Source organism: Rattus norvegicus, chromosome 2 (assembly GCF_021556685.1).
Source record: "Rattus norvegicus strain SHRSP/BbbUtx chromosome 2, alternate assembly SHRSP_T2T, whole genome shotgun sequence".
NCBI lineage: Eukaryota > Metazoa > Chordata > Mammalia > Rodentia > Muridae > Rattus > Rattus norvegicus.
This window is the reverse complement of record NC_141535.1, coordinates 225,896,617-225,915,650: the sequence shown is the minus strand read 5'-3', so window position 1 is coordinate 225,915,650 and position 19,034 is coordinate 225,896,617. Positions and strand designations below refer to the sequence as shown.

Here is a 19,034-nt window from a genome sequence, read left to right as displayed (position 1 = left end):
AGCTTAACTCCTCTTCCACTGTGTGTGGGGGATGGGGTGGGGGTCAGGTGCTCACTATAGGAGTGTCTAGAGCTGGAGGGCCATCTGACAAGGACACTGAACACTGAACTTAGGTCTTTGGCAAGAGCAGTGCCTCTTAGCTGCTGAGCCGTCTCTCCAGGCTAGGACATGGACTATTTTTAAGAAAGATGAAGAAGAATTTTGCTGGGAGTAGTCATGCTAGTCTTTACTCCCATGATGCACAAGGGATGTCACTCCTATCTGTGTTTTGCTAAAGGCACTCCGTTTTCTTTTGAAGTATAACACACACATAAAGTGTACTAATCTTAAATGTAGAGCTCACTTAATTCTTTTTTGTTTCCTGGCAGGGTTTCTCTGTGTAGCTCTGGCCACTCTGGAACTCGTTCTGAATACAAGGCTGGCCTCGACCTCAGAGATCTATCTGCCTCTGCCTCTCAAATGCTGGGATGTGTACCAGTACTGCCTGGTTCAGTTATCCTTCACACACACACACACAGGCACATGTACACACACATCCCTATAAAACCACTGTCTGGTTCAGTTATTCTCTCTCTGTCTCTCTCTGTCTCTCTCTCTCCTATAAAACCATAACCCACACCAAACTAGATAGCATTTCTCATTTCTCTTTTTTTTTTTTTTTAAAGATTTATTTATTTATTATATAAGTACACTGTAGCTGTCTTCAGACACACCAGAAGAGGGCATCGGATCTCTTTACAGATGGTTGTGAGCCACCATGTGGTTGCTGGGAATTGAACTCATGACCTCTGGAAGAGCAGTCGGGTGCTCTTAACCACTGAGCCATCTCTCCAGCCCCAGAAAAATCGTCTGTTTCATTAAGATTTTCCAATTTTGTGGAGCACAGGTTTTTTTTTTTTTTTTTTTTTTTTTGGTTCTTTTTTTTTCCGGAGCTGGGGACCGAACCCAGGGCCTTGCGCTTCCTAGGTAAGCGCTCTACCACTGAGCTAAATCCCCAGCCCCTCATTTCTCTTACCCCATAAATACCTGCATGTCCTTCCTTTGTCCTTTTCTATATACACCCAAGGAACGGAAACGGCACGCTTACGGTGAATACCGTCAAACTGTTTCCCAACGTGGCTCAACTGTTACATTCCCAGGGTGAAGCCATGAAGAGTGAGATGCCCAGTCAGTACCTTCTCCTGTAACCTAGTGTTTGCTCTTTCCAGCTCCATGTTCATGTCTGACACTTCCTCCGTCCTCTTAGCCACACTTCCCATGAGTCTCTCGATGGTTTCTTGGTGCTCTTTCAGATCCAGGTGAGCAATTCTTAGTTTCTCTTGCTTTTCCAGATCCTTAAAAAAGGGACATATCTTAACATTAAGCAGCATTAAAAAAAAAAAAGTGATATATTTTCTTAGTAAAGATAATCATGTTTTTACTTCTTTGTCGTTGTGGACCTGGACTGAACTCAGGACCACTCTTCAAGCAAGCAGATGCTCTGCTCCTGAGTGCTCCTGTCCATTTGCTTTTACTTCTTTTAAAAAATTCACCTAAATCGTCTGCATGTTACCACCACCACCACCACTTCCACCACGACGTGTGTGGGGAGCTTCCTATGAAGTCAGTGGACAGGTCTGTGGAGTCTGTCTGTCCTCCTTCCTTTATACAGACAGGTTCCTGAGACCAAGCCCAGATCACCAGGCTTGTGCAACAAATGCTTTACCTGAAAAAGCCCATCATGGGTCCTGCTTTTACACCTTAGTGATCCCTATTGGGAAGTCAGTCCTTTTCCTCCCATTTCTCCATACCCCTAACTTTAGGAAGCCAACGCACTGCACATAATTTTCTTACCAAACTGCTTCCCTCTTAATGTTTTCTGAGTTGCAGAACAGGACACTGAGATCCATGTTTTAAAGACATGTACAACACTTTGGCATATTGCTTGTTCTTACCAGTTTCTTCCTAAGATACATTTAGGCTGCTTCCTATTTTTTAATATCAACCATAATAACCAAACAACTTTAGGGTCTATTTGTGTTTATGTCTACACTCATATGCATATATTTTTAACAATGGAATCAAGGTATATCTAGGATAAAACTCCATAAAGAAGTGCTGAATTAAAAGTTTTATACCGGGGGCTGGAGAGATGGCTCAGTGGTTAAGAGCACTGACTGCTCTTCCAGAGGTCCTGAGTTCAAATCCCAGCAACCACATGGTGGCTCACAACCATCTGTAATAAAGTCTTAAAAAAATTAAAAAAAAAAAGTTTTATACCAAACTGTCCATCTAAAAGACTATTACTCCTTTGCCACCATGAGACTCATTACTCCAGGTGGGGATTCAGAGACCTGCTAGGGATGGACACCAGGAACTTACACTTGCTTCTGTTTGTCGCAGACTTTCCCTTAGTTGGTCTCGCTCTTCTCTGAGGGCTTCATCCATAATTTTTAGGTCATCATTTTCCTTAGCGACTAGTGTCATTTCTTTAAGGTTCTCATTAAGTTGTTGAGTCAGTTTTAACTTCTCTATTTCTATGCTTTCCAGAGTTGAATTCTGGGCTTCAAGCTGCTCCTTCAATTGCTCCATTTGGTCCATTGTTTCTCTGAGATCAGCCTTTACTTGAGAAAGCTGATGTCCTTTTTCCTGGAGTTCTTGGTTCTTAAGACAATCATATAATAAGTTAGAGTGTTGGACATACAGACAAAAATGCAAACAACGATCTTAAAATTGAAGCAGCAAATCATCTATGCCTTAAAATTCAGACATGTTCACAGCCTGATTCATCATAGAGAAGATCTGGTTTGTCTCCCAACTATTCAGATTGAAAAAAAGATACCTGTGTCTGTAAGACAGCATGTGTGTGCTCTAAGTCCCCGTGGATGACAGCATGTGTGTGCTCTAAGTCCCCGTGGATGACAGCATGTGTGTGCTCTAAGTCCCCGTGGATGACAGCATGTGTGTGCTCTAAGTCCCCGTGGATGACAGCATGTGTGTGCTCTAAGTCCCCGTGGATGTGCGCTATTTCATCTGTGCAGTCAGACACACTCTTTCTGAGCTCGTTGATAGTTTCTTGGTGCTCTTGCAGACGCATATGTGCAACTCTTAGCTCTTCCTCTTTTTCCAGACCCTTAATAATCACAGAAAAAGAAGGCACTAAAAGAAATCCATTTCAAACAGAAGGTATACAGAAGGAAGGAAAAGTCCTCTTGTCTTCTCTAAGGCCTCCCAGGCCTCACTCTTGAGTTGCTCTAGGTGTGACCACAAATTCTCAATAACTACTGCCAGCCCATCTTTTCCCAGGGCAGGACACTCCCAACCAGTGTCACGTCTACTTTGTTATCTAAGGTGCAGCACTCCGTCCTCCAAATACACTGTCCTATTCTATCAGCCCCTTTCATTCTTATGGACAGTGAACATCTACAACCATCTTTGCACCACTGTGTCATGTGTACAATGTAAAAAGCCACAACCAAACTCTTCGGGACTAATGCTATACTTCTGCCCACCCTGAAGCCCAGTGGCCTTCAGGACATGAAGGTTGCACAATGCCAGAAATGGCACTCACTTTAGTTATTGTCTCTTCAAGGCTCTTCTTCAACTGGTCTCTGTCTGCTGTGAGGCGCTCCTCCACACTGCGAAGCTCATCTCTTTCCTTTGCTACGGATTTCATTTCTTCAAGGGTTTCATTAAGTCTCTGAGTCAAGTTTACATTCTGCATTTCCACCTTTTCCAGACTTGACTTCTGGGCCTCCAACTGCTGGTTTAAGTCTTCACATTTATTTCCTTGAGTCTCATTAAGGCTCTTCATCACAAGATATTCATACTCTTTGTCCTGAAGTTCTTGCAGCTAAGAAAATATAACAAGTGAGGTCACAGGTACATAGAAGTGGGTGTTTGTTTTTAGGAGAAAGGAAGATGTGTTCCTAATTCAAGGCAAAAGCTCTGACGCAGTCACTTGGACGCATAGGAATAGTTTCCAGTCCCTTCTATTATTCAGGAGAAAATGCTGACACGTACTAGGTGGCAGCACGGTGACCTCAGCGCCACGCTGTTCCCCGTATGAGCAGCAGCAGACTCACCCTAGTGCTGATCTCCTTAATGCTCTCCTGCTGCTGCTCCCTCTCCACATGAAGGGCCTCTTGTGCTCTTCTCAGCTCTTCTCTTTCCTTAATTAGAATTTTTATTTCCTCTTGACTTTCTTCAAGTTGTTTATTCAGCCGGAGTCTGTCACTCTCTACACTTTGCAGTGCTGAGTCCTTGGTAAGGAGAAGCGCCCTGATGTGGTCAAGTTCACTCATCTTCCCTTGAACCTCACTAGTTTCTTTTATATTAAGTTGTTCCTGTTTCTCACAGAGTTCTTGAACCTTCAACCAATAAATAAGTTATTAGCACGGCATATACAGGTATATTCATTCATTCATTCTCTCCCCCCCCCCCCCCCCCCCGCCCCACTCCCACTGCTCCTCGCCTCCACCTTACCTTTCTCTCTAGTTCACCAGTGGTCACCTCCAGCTGCACCCGCACGCTCGACAGCTCAGCTTCCTTCTGGGAAAGGCTCACTATTAGGGAGTCAATTTTGTTCTCTTGCTCTTTCAGGCAACAACGAGCAAGGCTTAGCTCCTCTTCAGTTTCTAGATGCTTTAGTATTAGAGAAATTATAAGATGTTTATAGACGTATAATCGTCACAGTATAATTAACTCCTTTTTGAAAAGGTTAGTCATAAGGAAAAGGTTTGCTTATAAAAGATCTTGAGAAATACAGGGCAAAGGGGAAACTACTTTATCTGTCACTTCTCTGAGATGCTCTGATGCCCATCTGCCTGGAGAGCCTGCTGCAGGCACGGTCGTTCATCTCTCTCCTTTGGCCAGCACAGCACAATAAGCCCCAGTAGTGCCATGCGTACCTTAGCAGTAGCCAACAGCTCTCTAATAGACTTAACAAGAGGGAAATAATACCGGGTACTGGAACCTAAGTAACTCCTCAGGGATAGTGGAGCATAGATCTTGGAGAATAATCTATAAACATATCTTTACTAAACCAGCATAATTCCTAGCTGCATCCTAAATACTTGCTCTTTTACCAACTTGAGCATTTCTCTTTCTTCTCTCTGCCTTTGCACTGTTCAGTTGCCTCACTCATTACTTCAGGAGACTCCCTGTCCTTTCTTTCCACATCGTGGGCTGTTTTTGTGTAGACCCTCTTGCATCTTAGACAATACATTTGCTAGCGAAATATAACAGACAGGATCCAGTGGCTCAATACAGGGTAATCTTCCCACACGTTCCCATTCCCCAGTTAATATATATATTGTTCACACACACACACACACACACACACACACACACACACACACCCACACCCCGCACGTAGTTTTTTTTAAACATATATGTACGAGTATTTTGTCTGTGTACCACAACTGTGCGTGCCAGAAGAGGATGCCAAAGCCCCTGGCACTGGAGTACAGATGGCTGTGAGCCATTATGGATGCTGGGAATTGAACTTGGGTCCTCTGCAAGAACAGCGAGTGCTCTTCACTCCTGAGTCACCTCTCCAGCCCCAGTTCCTATGTTTTAACTAAGGGTTCACTTTATTGCCAAGTGTCTCAGTAGATACAGGGTGGAGATGAAATAGTGAGTCTTTTTTTGTTCCCTGCACCCATGATTTGTACCAGAATCATGTTTTTGGAGAAAAAGACAGCTACTGTGCCAACTCTCAGCAGACTGAGGAGGTAGGCTATCCAGGATGTTGATGCCAGCATACCTACTATCATGGGTCATTAGGAAGGGCTTCCTAGAGGCAGAACAAACAGAGCTAAGAATAAACCTCTGCTTCCATAAAGGTGTGTGCGAGTGCTGCTGGTGGGCACGGAAGAGCATCACAGGAAGGGAGGGCTGCAGCAAGGACAGCAGCCTGCAGGACCTATGCTCCTGGGACTCACGGGCCATCCAGTGGGCTCTAGTTTTGAAAGAGCTACAGTCAATAGTAAACAAATTAAAGAAGAAAACACGCTATCCCCACTGGGAGCTTGGTTAGACCTGTGCAGTGTAAGAATGAACGACCCAGGGCTGGATTGGCTCAATGATTAGAGCACGTGTTCAAAGGACCTGGGTCCACCCCCAGCACTCGTGTCATGGATGCTCAACGCTTCTGTGGGAATCAGGCACACATGTGGTAAACAAGAAGGCAAAGCACGCATATGCATAAATCTACGACAACATGAATGTGGAGAGCTAGAAAGAAATAATGGTGTATTAGGATATTGATAATATGGATAGAAAAATGGGAGGGTTTTAATGTAGGTCCCACGCATACATGTATGTGTACACACCACATACATGTACACACACACAGTCACGAGGTATGGAAACTGCATTCTAAAGTAAGTGAAGGGAAGATAGAGTCAGAGCAGGAATGATTTCCAGGTTTCTAACAGAAACCATGGAGATGACAGTAATACCCTATAGAGAAAAGGGGTCTGACAACTTAATACAGGATCTTACTTATTTGTCTCAGGCTGCCTTTAACACAGTGCTGTGTCAGCTCCAGCCCTGATACCCTGTGCCAGGGCTCAGATCAGAGTTCCCCGTCACCAGGCATAGCAGGCGGTGGGTGGGGTGGGGTGGGAAGGTATTTTCAAAGAAAAACATTTTTTTTCTGGTTTGCTTTTTCTGTGATTAAGGCACTGATTCTTCTAAGTCAAATCTGAATACTCAAGAAGAGAAGATGTTCTGACGTTTCATCGTTTGTTTATATTTAGTCGCAGTTTTAATTATTCTGTTTCTAGTCACTCTATGATTAAGAAACATCTGCAGAAGGTTAGTAGTAAGAGTAGTAAGGTTTTATATGTGACACAAGCAATGTTTTTAAATGTGACACAACTTAATTCTGAAAGAGCCAGTTAGGTAGGAAGAACTCGCTGTCCAAGCTTAGTGGTACACACGACTGCATCCTGGGACTGGGGAAGTAGAGGCACAAGAATTATGAGCTCAAGACCAAGTCTGGCAACAGAAGGTTGTATCTCAGAAACCACAAGTAAACAACTCACATTAGCCAAAGTTCTTCTGGCATCGTCTTTCAGCTGGGCACATTCGACCTGCAGTGCTTCCTGTGTTCGTCTCAGGTCACTTCTCTCTTTAGTGAGACAGCTTATCTCCTTCTGACTTTCTTCAAGTTTCTTGGTCAGTGCAAGGATTTCCATTTCTATGCCCTCCGTGGTTAATGAGTGCGCTGTTCTGGAATGTTCTTCCACTGGCTCCAGTTCACTCCCCTTCTCTGCACTGGCCCTGGCTTCTTCCGCATCAGGAAGTAGCTCTTGCTCTCGCGGCACTGGGGTCTTGTAATAATCACAAAGCACAGGTTACTATCTATACATTACATACATTCTTTAAACGGAAAAGGTCAGGGGACTTCTACCAGCAATGACAGTGACCTTGAACCTTAGGGTCTCCCTTTCTTATGCACTCAGTCTCAATCCCTTCTGATCTGACGTAACGTCTGGTGTAAGTGTACCATATTTTCTTCTCAGCTCAGAGCCGAAGCGAACCAATCTTCATATCATATACCTTCACACTATTAACTCAGTCAGTTACAGGCTTAACTTCCAACTGGTTTCCAAATTATAAGCAAATAAAAGTTGTCACATGTCTTTGTGAATATACGCAGTACATACAGCATACCATATACATATCTCCAAATGCTGCCTTCCAAGCTTTCTGTGTGCACACTGATCCCCATTGCTTTCTGTGTGTGCACACCGATCCCCATTTATCCTGGTTGCTAGCAGAACCACGTAACTGCGTGTTTCTACAGGCACTACATTAGAATCGAGGAACTGCTTAAACACACTGAGAAAAAGAATCATTTTATTATACAAGTGTCAATGCTTGGCAGCAAGTAGTTTTTAAAACTGTACTGGCCCAGTTACCCCAATACGATCTTTCTCACAGCATTTACAGTTACCTCATGGTGTTTTATTCATCTGACTGCTCACTTACTGCTATTTCCTTCTACACCCAATATGAATCCTTGTCCCTCTCTTACCACCCCTTCTCCTTCTTGAGACAGGTCTTCCATAGCTCAGGTGAGTCTCAAACTTTCTGTGGAGTCCAGGCTGGTCTTGAACTCCCGATTCTCCTGCTTTACCCCCAAGCTCTGAGAGTGTAGGTTGCACCAGCTCAGAATGTGTCTGCCACAGTAGAGAGCCACCAGATTCTTACCCACTGAATAAACGGTAACTATGTATCTATTTTCCTCAAGGGAGAAAGAAGACGGAAGTGGTGAAGGCGGCGAAGCCAGGACATACCTCTCCTTGTGATGCAGGGTTGGTTTTTCCTGTGTCCTGGGTGCTTGATGCTTGAGCTTCTTTTTCAGAAATGCTTCCTCTTAGCTCTTTGATGATTTCTTGGTATTCTTTTAGATTTGCATGGGCAATGTTTAGTTGTTCTTTTGTTTGTAGGCCCTAGGTCAGTAAGTGAAATTTAAAGAATTTTATAGCATTCACCCAATACTACGTCCCTCTTTCCAGTTGAATACATTAGAATTGAATACTAAAGAAACATTTAACAGATAAAGAAATGCTATGATATGACTTACCGCAGATTCCATTTCTCTTGCGTATTCTTTAAGTTGCTTTTTCTCTATTTCAAATGACTCCTGTAATTCTTTTAGATCGTTTCTTTCCTTGGTGATAGACTCCATCTTCTCATAATTTTCATGAAGTTTCTGAGCTAACTCCAGTCTCTCTGTTTCCACACGTTCCAACGCCAATGCTTGGTTCCTGAATTCATTCTGTAAGTTCTCCAAGTCAGTCACCTTTGCCTGCATCTCACTCATAGCTTCTTGTATACTAACAAGTTGCTGCTGTGTCTCTTGGAGTTTCTGGTTCTTAGGGGGTACAATTTTTTTGAAATTATCATGTTGCTAAATTTTTATGTAACATTAACCGAGCATTGTCTACTTCAATGGAGATGGATAAGCAGCACTGGATGTAAACTTGCCCTTAGACAGAATGGGCTAAACCATTCAAGACTACGTAGAAACTCAGAATGTGAACCTGTTTGGAGACGGGACTTTACGGATATAATCAGACTGAGTAGTGAGGCTAGACTATTCTGGATCACAGTGGAGTCGTAGATTCCAGGACGGCTTGGTGATACCAGACACCAGTCAAAACAAAAAAGGGGCCCTTCCCTAAGCCATCAAAACAAAACACCAAAAAAACCCACCACTGACATTTCAACTTTTAAACTCAGATTCTGGGAGCTGAGGCCAGTTTGGTCTGCATAATAAGTTCCAGGACAGCCAGAGCTACATAGTAAGACCCTATCTCAAAGAACAAATACACAGCAAACAAACAAACAAAAGAGAGTGGTGACAAAATGCATTTCTGTCATGTAAGCTACTTTATGGTAATTCTGGTATTATTTTGGAAACTTACATAGTTTGATCAATGAATCAAGGTGTAATGAAAAAATTAAACTAAAAAGTCAAGAGACTAGTTAAGTATACATACACAGATTCCTAACAAGCACAAGTGATGTAAGTAAATAAATAATATACACATACCATCTGTTTATTTAGAGACAGAGTCTCAGTCTACAGCTCAGGCTGGCTTAGAACACAGTAGGAAGCCCAGGCTGGTATCACACGTAGAGATTCCCTTGCTTAGCTGCCAAACTGAGGCACCATGCCTAGCTTCCCATTATATATCTATCTATCTCAAACTGTTAGCATTGATCCTGCTCCACTTTGGAGGTATTTAAGATTAAAGGAATAAAAATTTATTAGCAAAATGTGTAGTCGGAACAAGTAGGAGACAGCATGGGAAGTTTACCTTTTCCTTTAACTTTTCTTCTATTTCTGCCAATCTCTCATGTGCCCTGGAGAGCTCTTCACTCTTCTCTGTGACATGATCCTTTTCCTGTGCAGCTATCTCTTGTTGCCTTTTAAGTTCATCTCTAAGAATTCTCAACTCTTCCTGGTTTTCCACACTCTAGAGTTTTTAAAAAAAGTCCTAGATTAGAATTTATAATATTACCTTACCTTTGGTAAATCAGAAACACTCAGAAATTACTTTTGGCTCAAAATGAAGAAATCCAAGTATAAGTACATAGCAAAAGACAACCGTAAAGATATATTAGTCTGCTTTCAGTGGCCAAAGAGACTACAGTCACATTTTTTTCTGATGCTTTTATGATGGGATTCAACCACCAATCAATGATCAGTGAGCTCAAAATGGTTCCCATTCTTTTCTGACAGATATGGGTTAATTCATTAAGATCATACAGCAACATGCTTGTATATGAAGGTCAACAAAACGAACCAAATCAGAGAATATACTTTGTGTTTGCATGTAAATTTTCATTCAGTTTGTTGATAAACCAGACAATTCTAGAAAATTAAAATAGCACAAAGTGTCAGGTGCACTGGATCCACAGTGAATTTCCAATACAGACCCATACAGATTATAGGGAGTTCTAACAGATAAAAAAACTGAGCCAGTATGGGAATACTGGTAAACATCAATGATTTAAAACAGAATTAAGAGCTACAATAGTAAAAGAGAAACATTCAGGAACATATTTAACAAAGTGTATGTAATACCTATCAACTGTAACACAACATTAAGAGAATAAATAAACCATTAAGGATGGTCAGTGGTGGTCAGCTTATGAAACATGTTCAACATCTTTTATTACGAGGGAAAGGTGCAGTAAAATAGGTGCATTAGCCAAAGAATGGCTAAAATTGAAAGTGTGAATAAATATAAAGTGTTGGTAAGGAGAGCAACCAGAATTCTATTTGTGGACTGGAATATAAAGTGGTAGAATTGGTCTGGAAATCAATCTGTCAAGTTATTACCAGGTTAACACATAACACCTAGTAGGTCTACTTAGGCAGAGACATTTGTCAAAAGTCACATAGCCATATACTTCCATGAATTATTGCATACAGATTATACCCGAATAAAGTTGCTACAATCTAAAATAAACAGATAAAAATACATGGTCAACTGTAGAGCGCTAGATCCTACCATTTCAATATTTTCCTTTAGGTCCATCTTCAATTGTTCCTTTTCTGCTATAATACTTTCCAGTGTCTGCTGCAGCCTGCTATTCTCCTGCAGTAGAGAGTCAATTTTCCTCTGTTCCTCAGTTTCCCCATGATCCTCACCACTCCCAACCACTGTGTGGGCACTTTCAGCCAGCAGATTCTCTTCATCTATGCCATCCAGCTGAAACAGAAATGCATTGAAGAATTTACGTAGTTAATAACTACTTTAATATCAGTAAAGTATCCATCACTTAAATTCTGTACAAAGTACTGGTCTCAAATCAACACACTGACTCTGTTCTGTAACCACAGGGAGTGGGCATTGTTATTATCCCTATTTGGTAACAATGGGACTTACATTTGACAGAGGTAAATTCATTTATGTAAGATCATGCAGAGAGCACACAGTTAGCTCTGGCTCCAGTCCTGGTACTTTTAGACCTGTTCACTGGCCAGAGCTGCCTAGGTGGCAGTTCACATTGCAGTTTTCATGTATGTGAGGTTAAACCGACTCTGTGTACATTCATTTGTTCAAACTGATTAATCAATACATATACCTTTCTTGTCTATGTATCTTCCTTAAATGTTTTCCAAGTTATATGATAGTATTTTGTGCTACAAAAGGGATATTAAAGACATCATTTACTTTACTGAGCATTGGTGGTTGAATAAGAAAAAAGTGATTTGTTCCAAGGTCGGAAATGTGGGCCCTACAATCAGTGAGCTGATTAAGAGTGGAGCAGAGCCGAGGCACTCACCTCTCTTTGATTCCTGACTGGGAATATGATGAGACCTCACAATTGTGTGGCCATAACTTCCCTGACATGGTGGATTATACCTTTTACACCAGGAAGCAACATAATAGATCTTTCCTTAAACTGTTTTGTTACATATTTTGTGACAGCAACAAGAAAGTGACTTAAGTAGTACATGTGTTAGAAAGCAGCTGTTTGTTCTTTACCTTTTGCTCAACTTCATCGCTAGATCCTTCCCTGCCCTTTATAGGCAAATGATCCGACATTTCCTCAGTAGCTTTCATTTTCAGCATGTTAATTGTTTCTTGGTGTTGTTTCAAAGACTCAAGAGCATTTAGTAACTGTTCTTGGGTATCTATGTTCTTTGTAAGAGACAAAGGAAACCATTTCATTAGAATGTGAAGCACACCCATTTTACAGTTACTACTTGATAATACTAAGGAGACTTCCTGCAGTTCTCACCCACTGGACCTTACCATGTTCACAGTGTCCTGGATGTCACTTCTGAGTTGGTCCCTCTCAGTTTGCAGGCTCTCCTGGAGCTGCTTTAGGTCGTTCTTTTCTTGGGTTAAAGCTCTTACTTCCTCCAAGGTTTGCTGCAGCTTCTCGGTGAGCAGATTTTTCTCCTTCTCTGCAGACTGCAGACTGGAATCTCTCCTTTCTAACTTTTCTCTCAGTTCCTCCATTTGATTTAGCATTTCTTGACCCTCAGCTGTTTTCTGTGCGAGCTCTTGAGTCTTCTGAGAAAGCTTTTAAGAAAATGTGTGACAGAGTAAAGGTTAATGCTGTATCAGAGACAGACACGCACATATGTAGACAGAACTTGAAAAAACAAAAGCCCACTCCCCGTATCCAAACTTAAAGCCAGGCTTTCTGTTTCTTTGGAGAGTGTCCCTACCTCCTGCTTCACCCTCTCACTCTCCTCCAGGACCTCCTCTTGTCTGTGCTTGAGCTCCACGTGTAGGCTTTTCAGTGCTTGGCACTCCTCATCGCTGCTCCTCTGGCTCAGCTGGGAAGCTGCAAGGTCATCTTTCGTGTTTCCAATTTCCTCAAGTAAACCTTGAATTCTACTGTCTTTATGAGCCATTTCAGAAAACAGTTTTTCTCTTTCTGTTGTTATTACACAGAGCTCTTCGGATTTCTCATGAAGCTAGGGAAGAGAAGTAAACTTTAGGGCTGTTACCAATATGATAGGTGCCCTGAAGCAAGTTTCAGGATAGTTTTACAGTAAGTGGAGATTTGCTTGAGGAACGGTGGCTTTTTTATTTGCAGCTCTGAGGATGAAACTCAGAGCACTGCACACTGGGCACGCATGCAATGGTTCAGCTCTGTCTACAGCAGACGGCACTGGTCTTGTCGGGGACTCTTCACTTAGCCTCCTTAAACCATCTTTATTGCCTCTTTCTTTCATGGCTTTTGGTTCCAATTAAAAAATGAATACATGAAGAAAACATCAGTAAAAACAGCTGAGTTTATCAGGAAACTCTTTCCTTAGCTATCCTTTCAAAGTTCGTTCTTTGAGACAGGGATTCTCTGTATAGCCTTGGGTGTCCTGGAACTTACTCTATAGACCAGACTGGCCTTGAAACCACAAAAACCTGCTTGTCTGTGCCTCCTCAGTGCTGGGAATTGAGTTGTGCATCACCACCACATTTTCTAATATGACCATGTAGCAGGCACTTTATGGTTTTCCTCAACATCTGATTTACTCCTCCCAACAAGCTACTGACTGCAATAAATTTATATGGATAAACTATGCTTTTAAAAATTATTTAAGAAGCATCATTTACATAATTAAATAATTCACAATATATTTATGGGTAGTTTAGTCACTTTGAAAGGGAAAGATGAGAGAAATGGGAAGACAGCCACAGCAGAGGTTGGCTGCTGGCCGAGGAGGCAGGTCTGTACTGCAGGGACCAGCTTGATGACTGTTGCTTTAACATTTATGTAAGGCAGTGGTTTGCAACCTCTCCTAATTCTGGGACCCTGTAATATAGCTCCTCATGTGTGGATACCCTTCCAACCATAAAATTCTTTTTGTTTCTACTGCATAAATGTAATTTTGTTACCATTAAGAATCATAATGCACATATGTAACATGCAGATTGTTTACATGACTCCTGTGAAAGGGCTGGCTGACCCCCGAAGGGTCTCAGCACTTATAGGATAAACAATGTTTGCAAATCACTTAGCAAGATGTTTGCTATATAAAGCACTCAAATCCTTGGCATTTTCATTTCTTTTAAAAAAGAAATGAGAAAGAGATTGACAGTCTATGCATTTGCGGGCTCATTTACTGACCCGGAAAACTTGTCGTGTCTCCAAAAACTGTCACTGTTAACTGTCAACTTGCTATTTTTTGAGATTTATTTATTTTTATTATGTGTTTGGGTGTTTACCCTGCATGTATGTCTATGCACTGTGTACATGCAGTGTCCATGCAAAGTCAGAAAAAGGCTTCAAATCCTCTTGGAACTGCAGTTGGAAGGAGTCATTAGTTGTAATGTCACACTGACAACTTAACAATCTCTCCATCCCTTCCTTTCTGGTGTTCCCAAAGCCTTAGGAGGGCAGAGAAAACATGGCCCCTGTACAGCTAAGCATGTCAAGACATCTGTTTATTTGCAGTCATAGTGATGCCATGTAAACCCACTTCAGTCTCTTGAATGCTGAGGTCACGGGCATGAAGGTATCTCCAGGTACTTTCTTATATTCTAAATTCTTGTTTCTTTAGCACAGTGATATGACTAGTACCAAGAAATGGGGGAAAGACTAAACTAAGCTGTGTAAATATTATCCGAAGGCCAAACATAGCTGCTGCATGGATTATATCATGAAGCACTTTGTTAAATAAACCTTGAAAACTTTGCTTTTCTCTCACGTTCCATAAGAGTAGTGAGAGCATGAATTCCACTTCTTCCCACCACAGAGTCACTTGTTTACAACGTCTCTCTTGTATGCTTACCTCTCTCCTCAGCGTCTCCACCTCAGATGGTAAAGATTTCAACTCTGACAGCAAGTGAACTTCTTTTTGCAAAGTTTCTTTCTCTTCAACTTCTTTATTTAGTTCTTTTTGGAGATCAGTAATTCTTTTCTCCAATTCCAAATTAGACAATAAACCTATGTTGACAAAAGTGACCTAATTTTTAAAAGATTTTACACCACTTTTCGCAAGTCATGTCTACTGTGTTTGAAAAATATTTTTAAACCCTATTATGGTGGCTATAGAAATTTTTGTGAACAGTGACACCAATGATATTTTAACTGAACATTAAACTCAGAACTTAGCAATCACTTAATTTTGGGAAACGTTCTCAATTCCTTTATGTAAGTTTTTAGGCCGGTGTACAGATGTGTGAACTTGTGTAATACCTTTGCCGTCTACCAAGGCGCTGAGTTTGGATATCTCTTGAAAAGCCAGCTGTAACTCCTTCTCCAGGTCAGCCTGCACTTGCTTTTTCGCCTCCAGCTGGCGCTGATACATCTGAATGCCATTTTCCATCTGCTTACAAGAATCTGAAAGCTCATTCTGTTGGAGAACATTGAAAATTGGCGACATTGTACTGATCTACTGTACTAAGTACTATAATGCGACCATCACAAAGTCTGAAAGCTACCCACAATCCTCTCCTTCAGCTCCAGGTTCTCACTTCTAAGGAAGGCGGACTCCCTCTTGGCGTCCAGGGCCACTGTGTCCAGATCAGACAGAGTGCGCATTGCCTGTTTCAGGTCTTCAGTGGCTTCCTAGGCAGACAACAAAAGGGATACTTAGGAGACCCAAGTTTGAAAGATTTGGAAAATACTTTGGAGAACACATACACGTGTTATTCCTAGATGATCAAAAGGTAAAACTATGCTACTAATCAAACAAATGAAATTAGGATAAGAAATTCTGGACATACTTTCTATATCGGAACAGAGTATCTAGACATATTATTTAAAAAGCTGGTTAGTGTCAATTAAAAAACTTATGACAGGTATGGTAGCACATGCCTTTAATTCCAGACCTTTGGAGACAGAGGCAAGTGGATGTCTGTGAGTTACAAGGAGACCTATCCAACATACTGAATTTCAAGCCAGCCAGAGCTATACAGGGAGATTCTGTTTCAAACCAACCATCCAACCAACCAACCAACCAACCAACCAACCAACCAACCAACCACCCACCCACCCACCCACCCACCCACCTACCTAACTCACCTACCTCCCAACCAGTCAACTGACCCACCCACCAATCAACAAATCAACCAATCAACCCACTCACCAACCTAGAGGAGAAAAACTAAAACTACTCAAGCAACTACTTCCTTCAAGTCTTGTGGTAAAATGTAGATGACATTTATCACTGAACAAAATTATGCTCATATTAAATGTATTTAAATTGATTATAATCTAGCCTGGTACACAGCTGGGTCAAAAATATAACCATTTCCTGGGATGGTTTTAATAATATAGTAGAAGTGGACAGCCAATCACACAACAGAAGCCAACCAGACTTACCGATGAGTATGACAGGTCTGTCTTTGTCATTTCTGACTTCTGGGCGTCTATGTATCTCTGCAGCTCCTTAATCTGGTCCTCTTTCTCTTTAAGAAGCTCCACTTTTGAACTCAGTTCGTTCTAAAAGAACCAAAGAATAGTGCAGCTCAATTTAGTATGTGATTTGAATTTAGAATGACAAAAAATTCTTGTACTTAAAAATTTAAATTGATCAAAATTACTAATATTTAAAAAATAACTGCTCTCTTCTCTGTAGTCATGTTTAATTACATGCATTTTTTAAGTTGTAATCACTTATAAGAGAAATACTAAGATAAATGTTTACCTCAAGATCTTGATTATATTCTTCTGCATGTTTAATTAAATTCTTTAAGTTGGAAACTTCATGCATTAGTTGTAGCTGTGAGAGCAGATGGACAGGAAACAGCAAACCAATTTTTAATACAGAAAAGAAAAAAAAAGACAGAGAAAAGGAAAACCAAAGAAAGCATTTTTTTTTACTGTGTTAGAAACACCCAGCATAAAAGAGATTGGGAGATTAACTGTTCAAACTACTGTAACAGGGCACCTCTTAAGTTTGGTTCATAGCACCCCCTATAGTCAGACAGCTCACAGCCATTTGCATCAGCAGCTCTACTAGACCTGATGCCTCTGTGGGCAGCCGCACTCATAACATGTATGTACCTAATTAACACACTCTGACACATACCCAACTACATGTTAACATGTAAGATATTAAAAATCCAAGAAGCACTATCTAAACAAATCCAAACTCACAGAAACAAGTTACAAAGTGTAACAAAAAACAAATCTGGCTATTTTAAAAAGAACTTAAATTAATTACTTCTTGTTCAAACTCTCTAAGTTGTGTATACACACGAAAAACAGCAATACCTCAATCTTAGAAATCAGTGGCTTATAAGAATACTTTTGACAAACATATTTTGTTTTAAGTTCAGTATTTATATTTTTCTTACCTCTTGATCTTTTTCTTCTCTTTGTTCTAGAAACTCAAATTCCTCTAACTCATTTTTTTCTTTTAATTTCAATTTCAAGTCTTCATTTTCTCTTCTTAGCTGTTCATAGTCTAATACTAGATTATTATATTGAGTATTAAGTGAGGTCAACTCACTTTCTAAGTTTTCCTATAACAAATATAAACAAATTTCCAATCAGAGAAAATGCAGATATATCTTTTAATTGCTTACTTAACAAAAATGTAGATTAACTGAAAATCAACTCAAATTTGACTAGTTGATATAGGCCATTCTCTTCTTCAACATCTGTGTAATTTCCCTAACTTGAAACAGGTAGATTAACTGAAGATCATTAAGTAATAAATCTCTGTGTCAGACAGGGAAAGGCCAATTAACTGTGAAAACATAAAGGAACCCCGAGAAGTCCACCTGATCCTGACACCAACCCTACATTCGCCCGCTTGTCTGACTTGTTTCTAAGAGGACTGGAAAAGAAACAGAATCAACATGAACTAAGTTCTAAGCTCCTAATGGTTCCCGTGGTTTACCCCTAGAGAAGCCATTTCTATATTCTATGCTACTTTGAGAAAAACTATAACAGGGAAAATAGCTTAAAATAAGACTTTTAGGTTTTTTTTTGTTGTTGTTGTTGTTGTTTTTGTTATTTTTCTTGAGTCACTTTTTAAAAATTTAACTTAAAGGTATCTGAGTACATTGCCAGCACGTATGTAAGTGCATGGCGAATGTGCCTGTGGGGGTCAGGTTGACTCCCTGCCATGTAGATGCTGGAACTGAACCTGGGTCCTCCGCAAGAACAGCCAGTGCTGCTAACCTCTGAGTCATCTCTCCAGACGCTCAACATGGAACAAATCCTCCAATGTGTGAGAAACAGATTCTCTGCTGTGGTAGTCAGCAAATTAGTAGTTGCCAGAACTACAGGAAGCACTGATGATGTATCAGATATAAAAGCAAAAACTCCTTTACTACACACATTTAGACAACTTTACTGTATACCTGAGAATCTTGTCACTTTCAAATCTGTCTTACCCTCAAGAAATTTCTCAAAATATAGAACTTAAAATGATTTACAGATCCTAAGATTTAATGGTAGGAGTTATAAGTAGGTTTCCACCTAGTATGTTAGCCCACACTGCTTTACAGAATACTTACTCTATCTCTAGACCTCTCACAGCTGTCAATCAGACATAAATGATAACAGTCTTCCCTATAATCAAATTTGTCTCTGATATTAAGTCAGGCTGGGTCAACAGTGAAAGAGTTCTGACCAGGTGTGAGCTCAGATGAACTAATACTCTGGTATGAATGCCAAGAACATGTCAATAGCAGCTGTGATCACAGATCACTGTATGAATTAGAAAGTTAGCTGGAATTTGTATATCACTGTTAGATAACAGCAAATCTAGCAAGAAGTCTGCACGAGTGGCTGAAGAGATGGTTCACTAAGAATACTCTTCCAGTGATCCCGGACTCTGTTCCCAACACTCAAATGGCAACTTAAGACCACCTGTAATTCTGGTTCCAGAGGATGTAAGGTCCTCTGCTGAGTCTGCAGGCACCAGACTTGCCATGTACACATATACACATGGAGGCAAAGCATGCACACATGTAAAATAAAATTCTTACAAAAGAAAAAAAAAACCCAAACAATGCAAGCGTAAGGACAGACAGATGCTCTACAGACTGTATGACGTCACCTCACTGAGGAGGACAGACAGACACTACGGACTGTATGACGTCACC

General features: G+C 40.8%; 1 protein-coding gene across 4 annotated transcripts in view; it reads right to left on the bottom strand.

Annotated features, from left to right (window-relative positions):
• Cenpe (centromere protein E) overlaps positions 1–19,034 on the bottom strand; it is a 58,367-nt gene that overhangs the window by 21,320 nt on the left and 18,013 nt on the right. The window contains exons 16-34 of one of the 4 annotated variants that reach the window (XM_087627890.1): positions 17,274–17,441; positions 16,622–16,696; positions 16,297–16,416; positions 15,418–15,540; positions 15,169–15,325; positions 14,762–14,916; positions 12,692–12,943; positions 12,270–12,542; positions 12,000–12,155; positions 11,019–11,219; positions 9,819–9,977; positions 8,579–8,773; positions 8,289–8,444; positions 7,032–7,319; positions 4,465–4,623; positions 4,065–4,349; positions 3,551–3,832; positions 2,362–2,643; positions 1,176–1,334 (exon numbers count right to left, since the gene is read on the bottom strand). In XM_087627890.1, the coding sequence (XP_087484016.1) occupies positions 1,176–1,334; positions 2,362–2,643; positions 3,551–3,832; positions 4,065–4,349; positions 4,465–4,623; positions 7,032–7,319; positions 8,289–8,444; positions 8,579–8,773; positions 9,819–9,977; positions 11,019–11,219; positions 12,000–12,155; positions 12,270–12,542; positions 12,692–12,943; positions 14,762–14,916; positions 15,169–15,325; positions 15,418–15,540; positions 16,297–16,416; positions 16,622–16,696; positions 17,274–17,441 (3,645 nt within the window). 4 annotated transcript variants of the gene reach the window in all.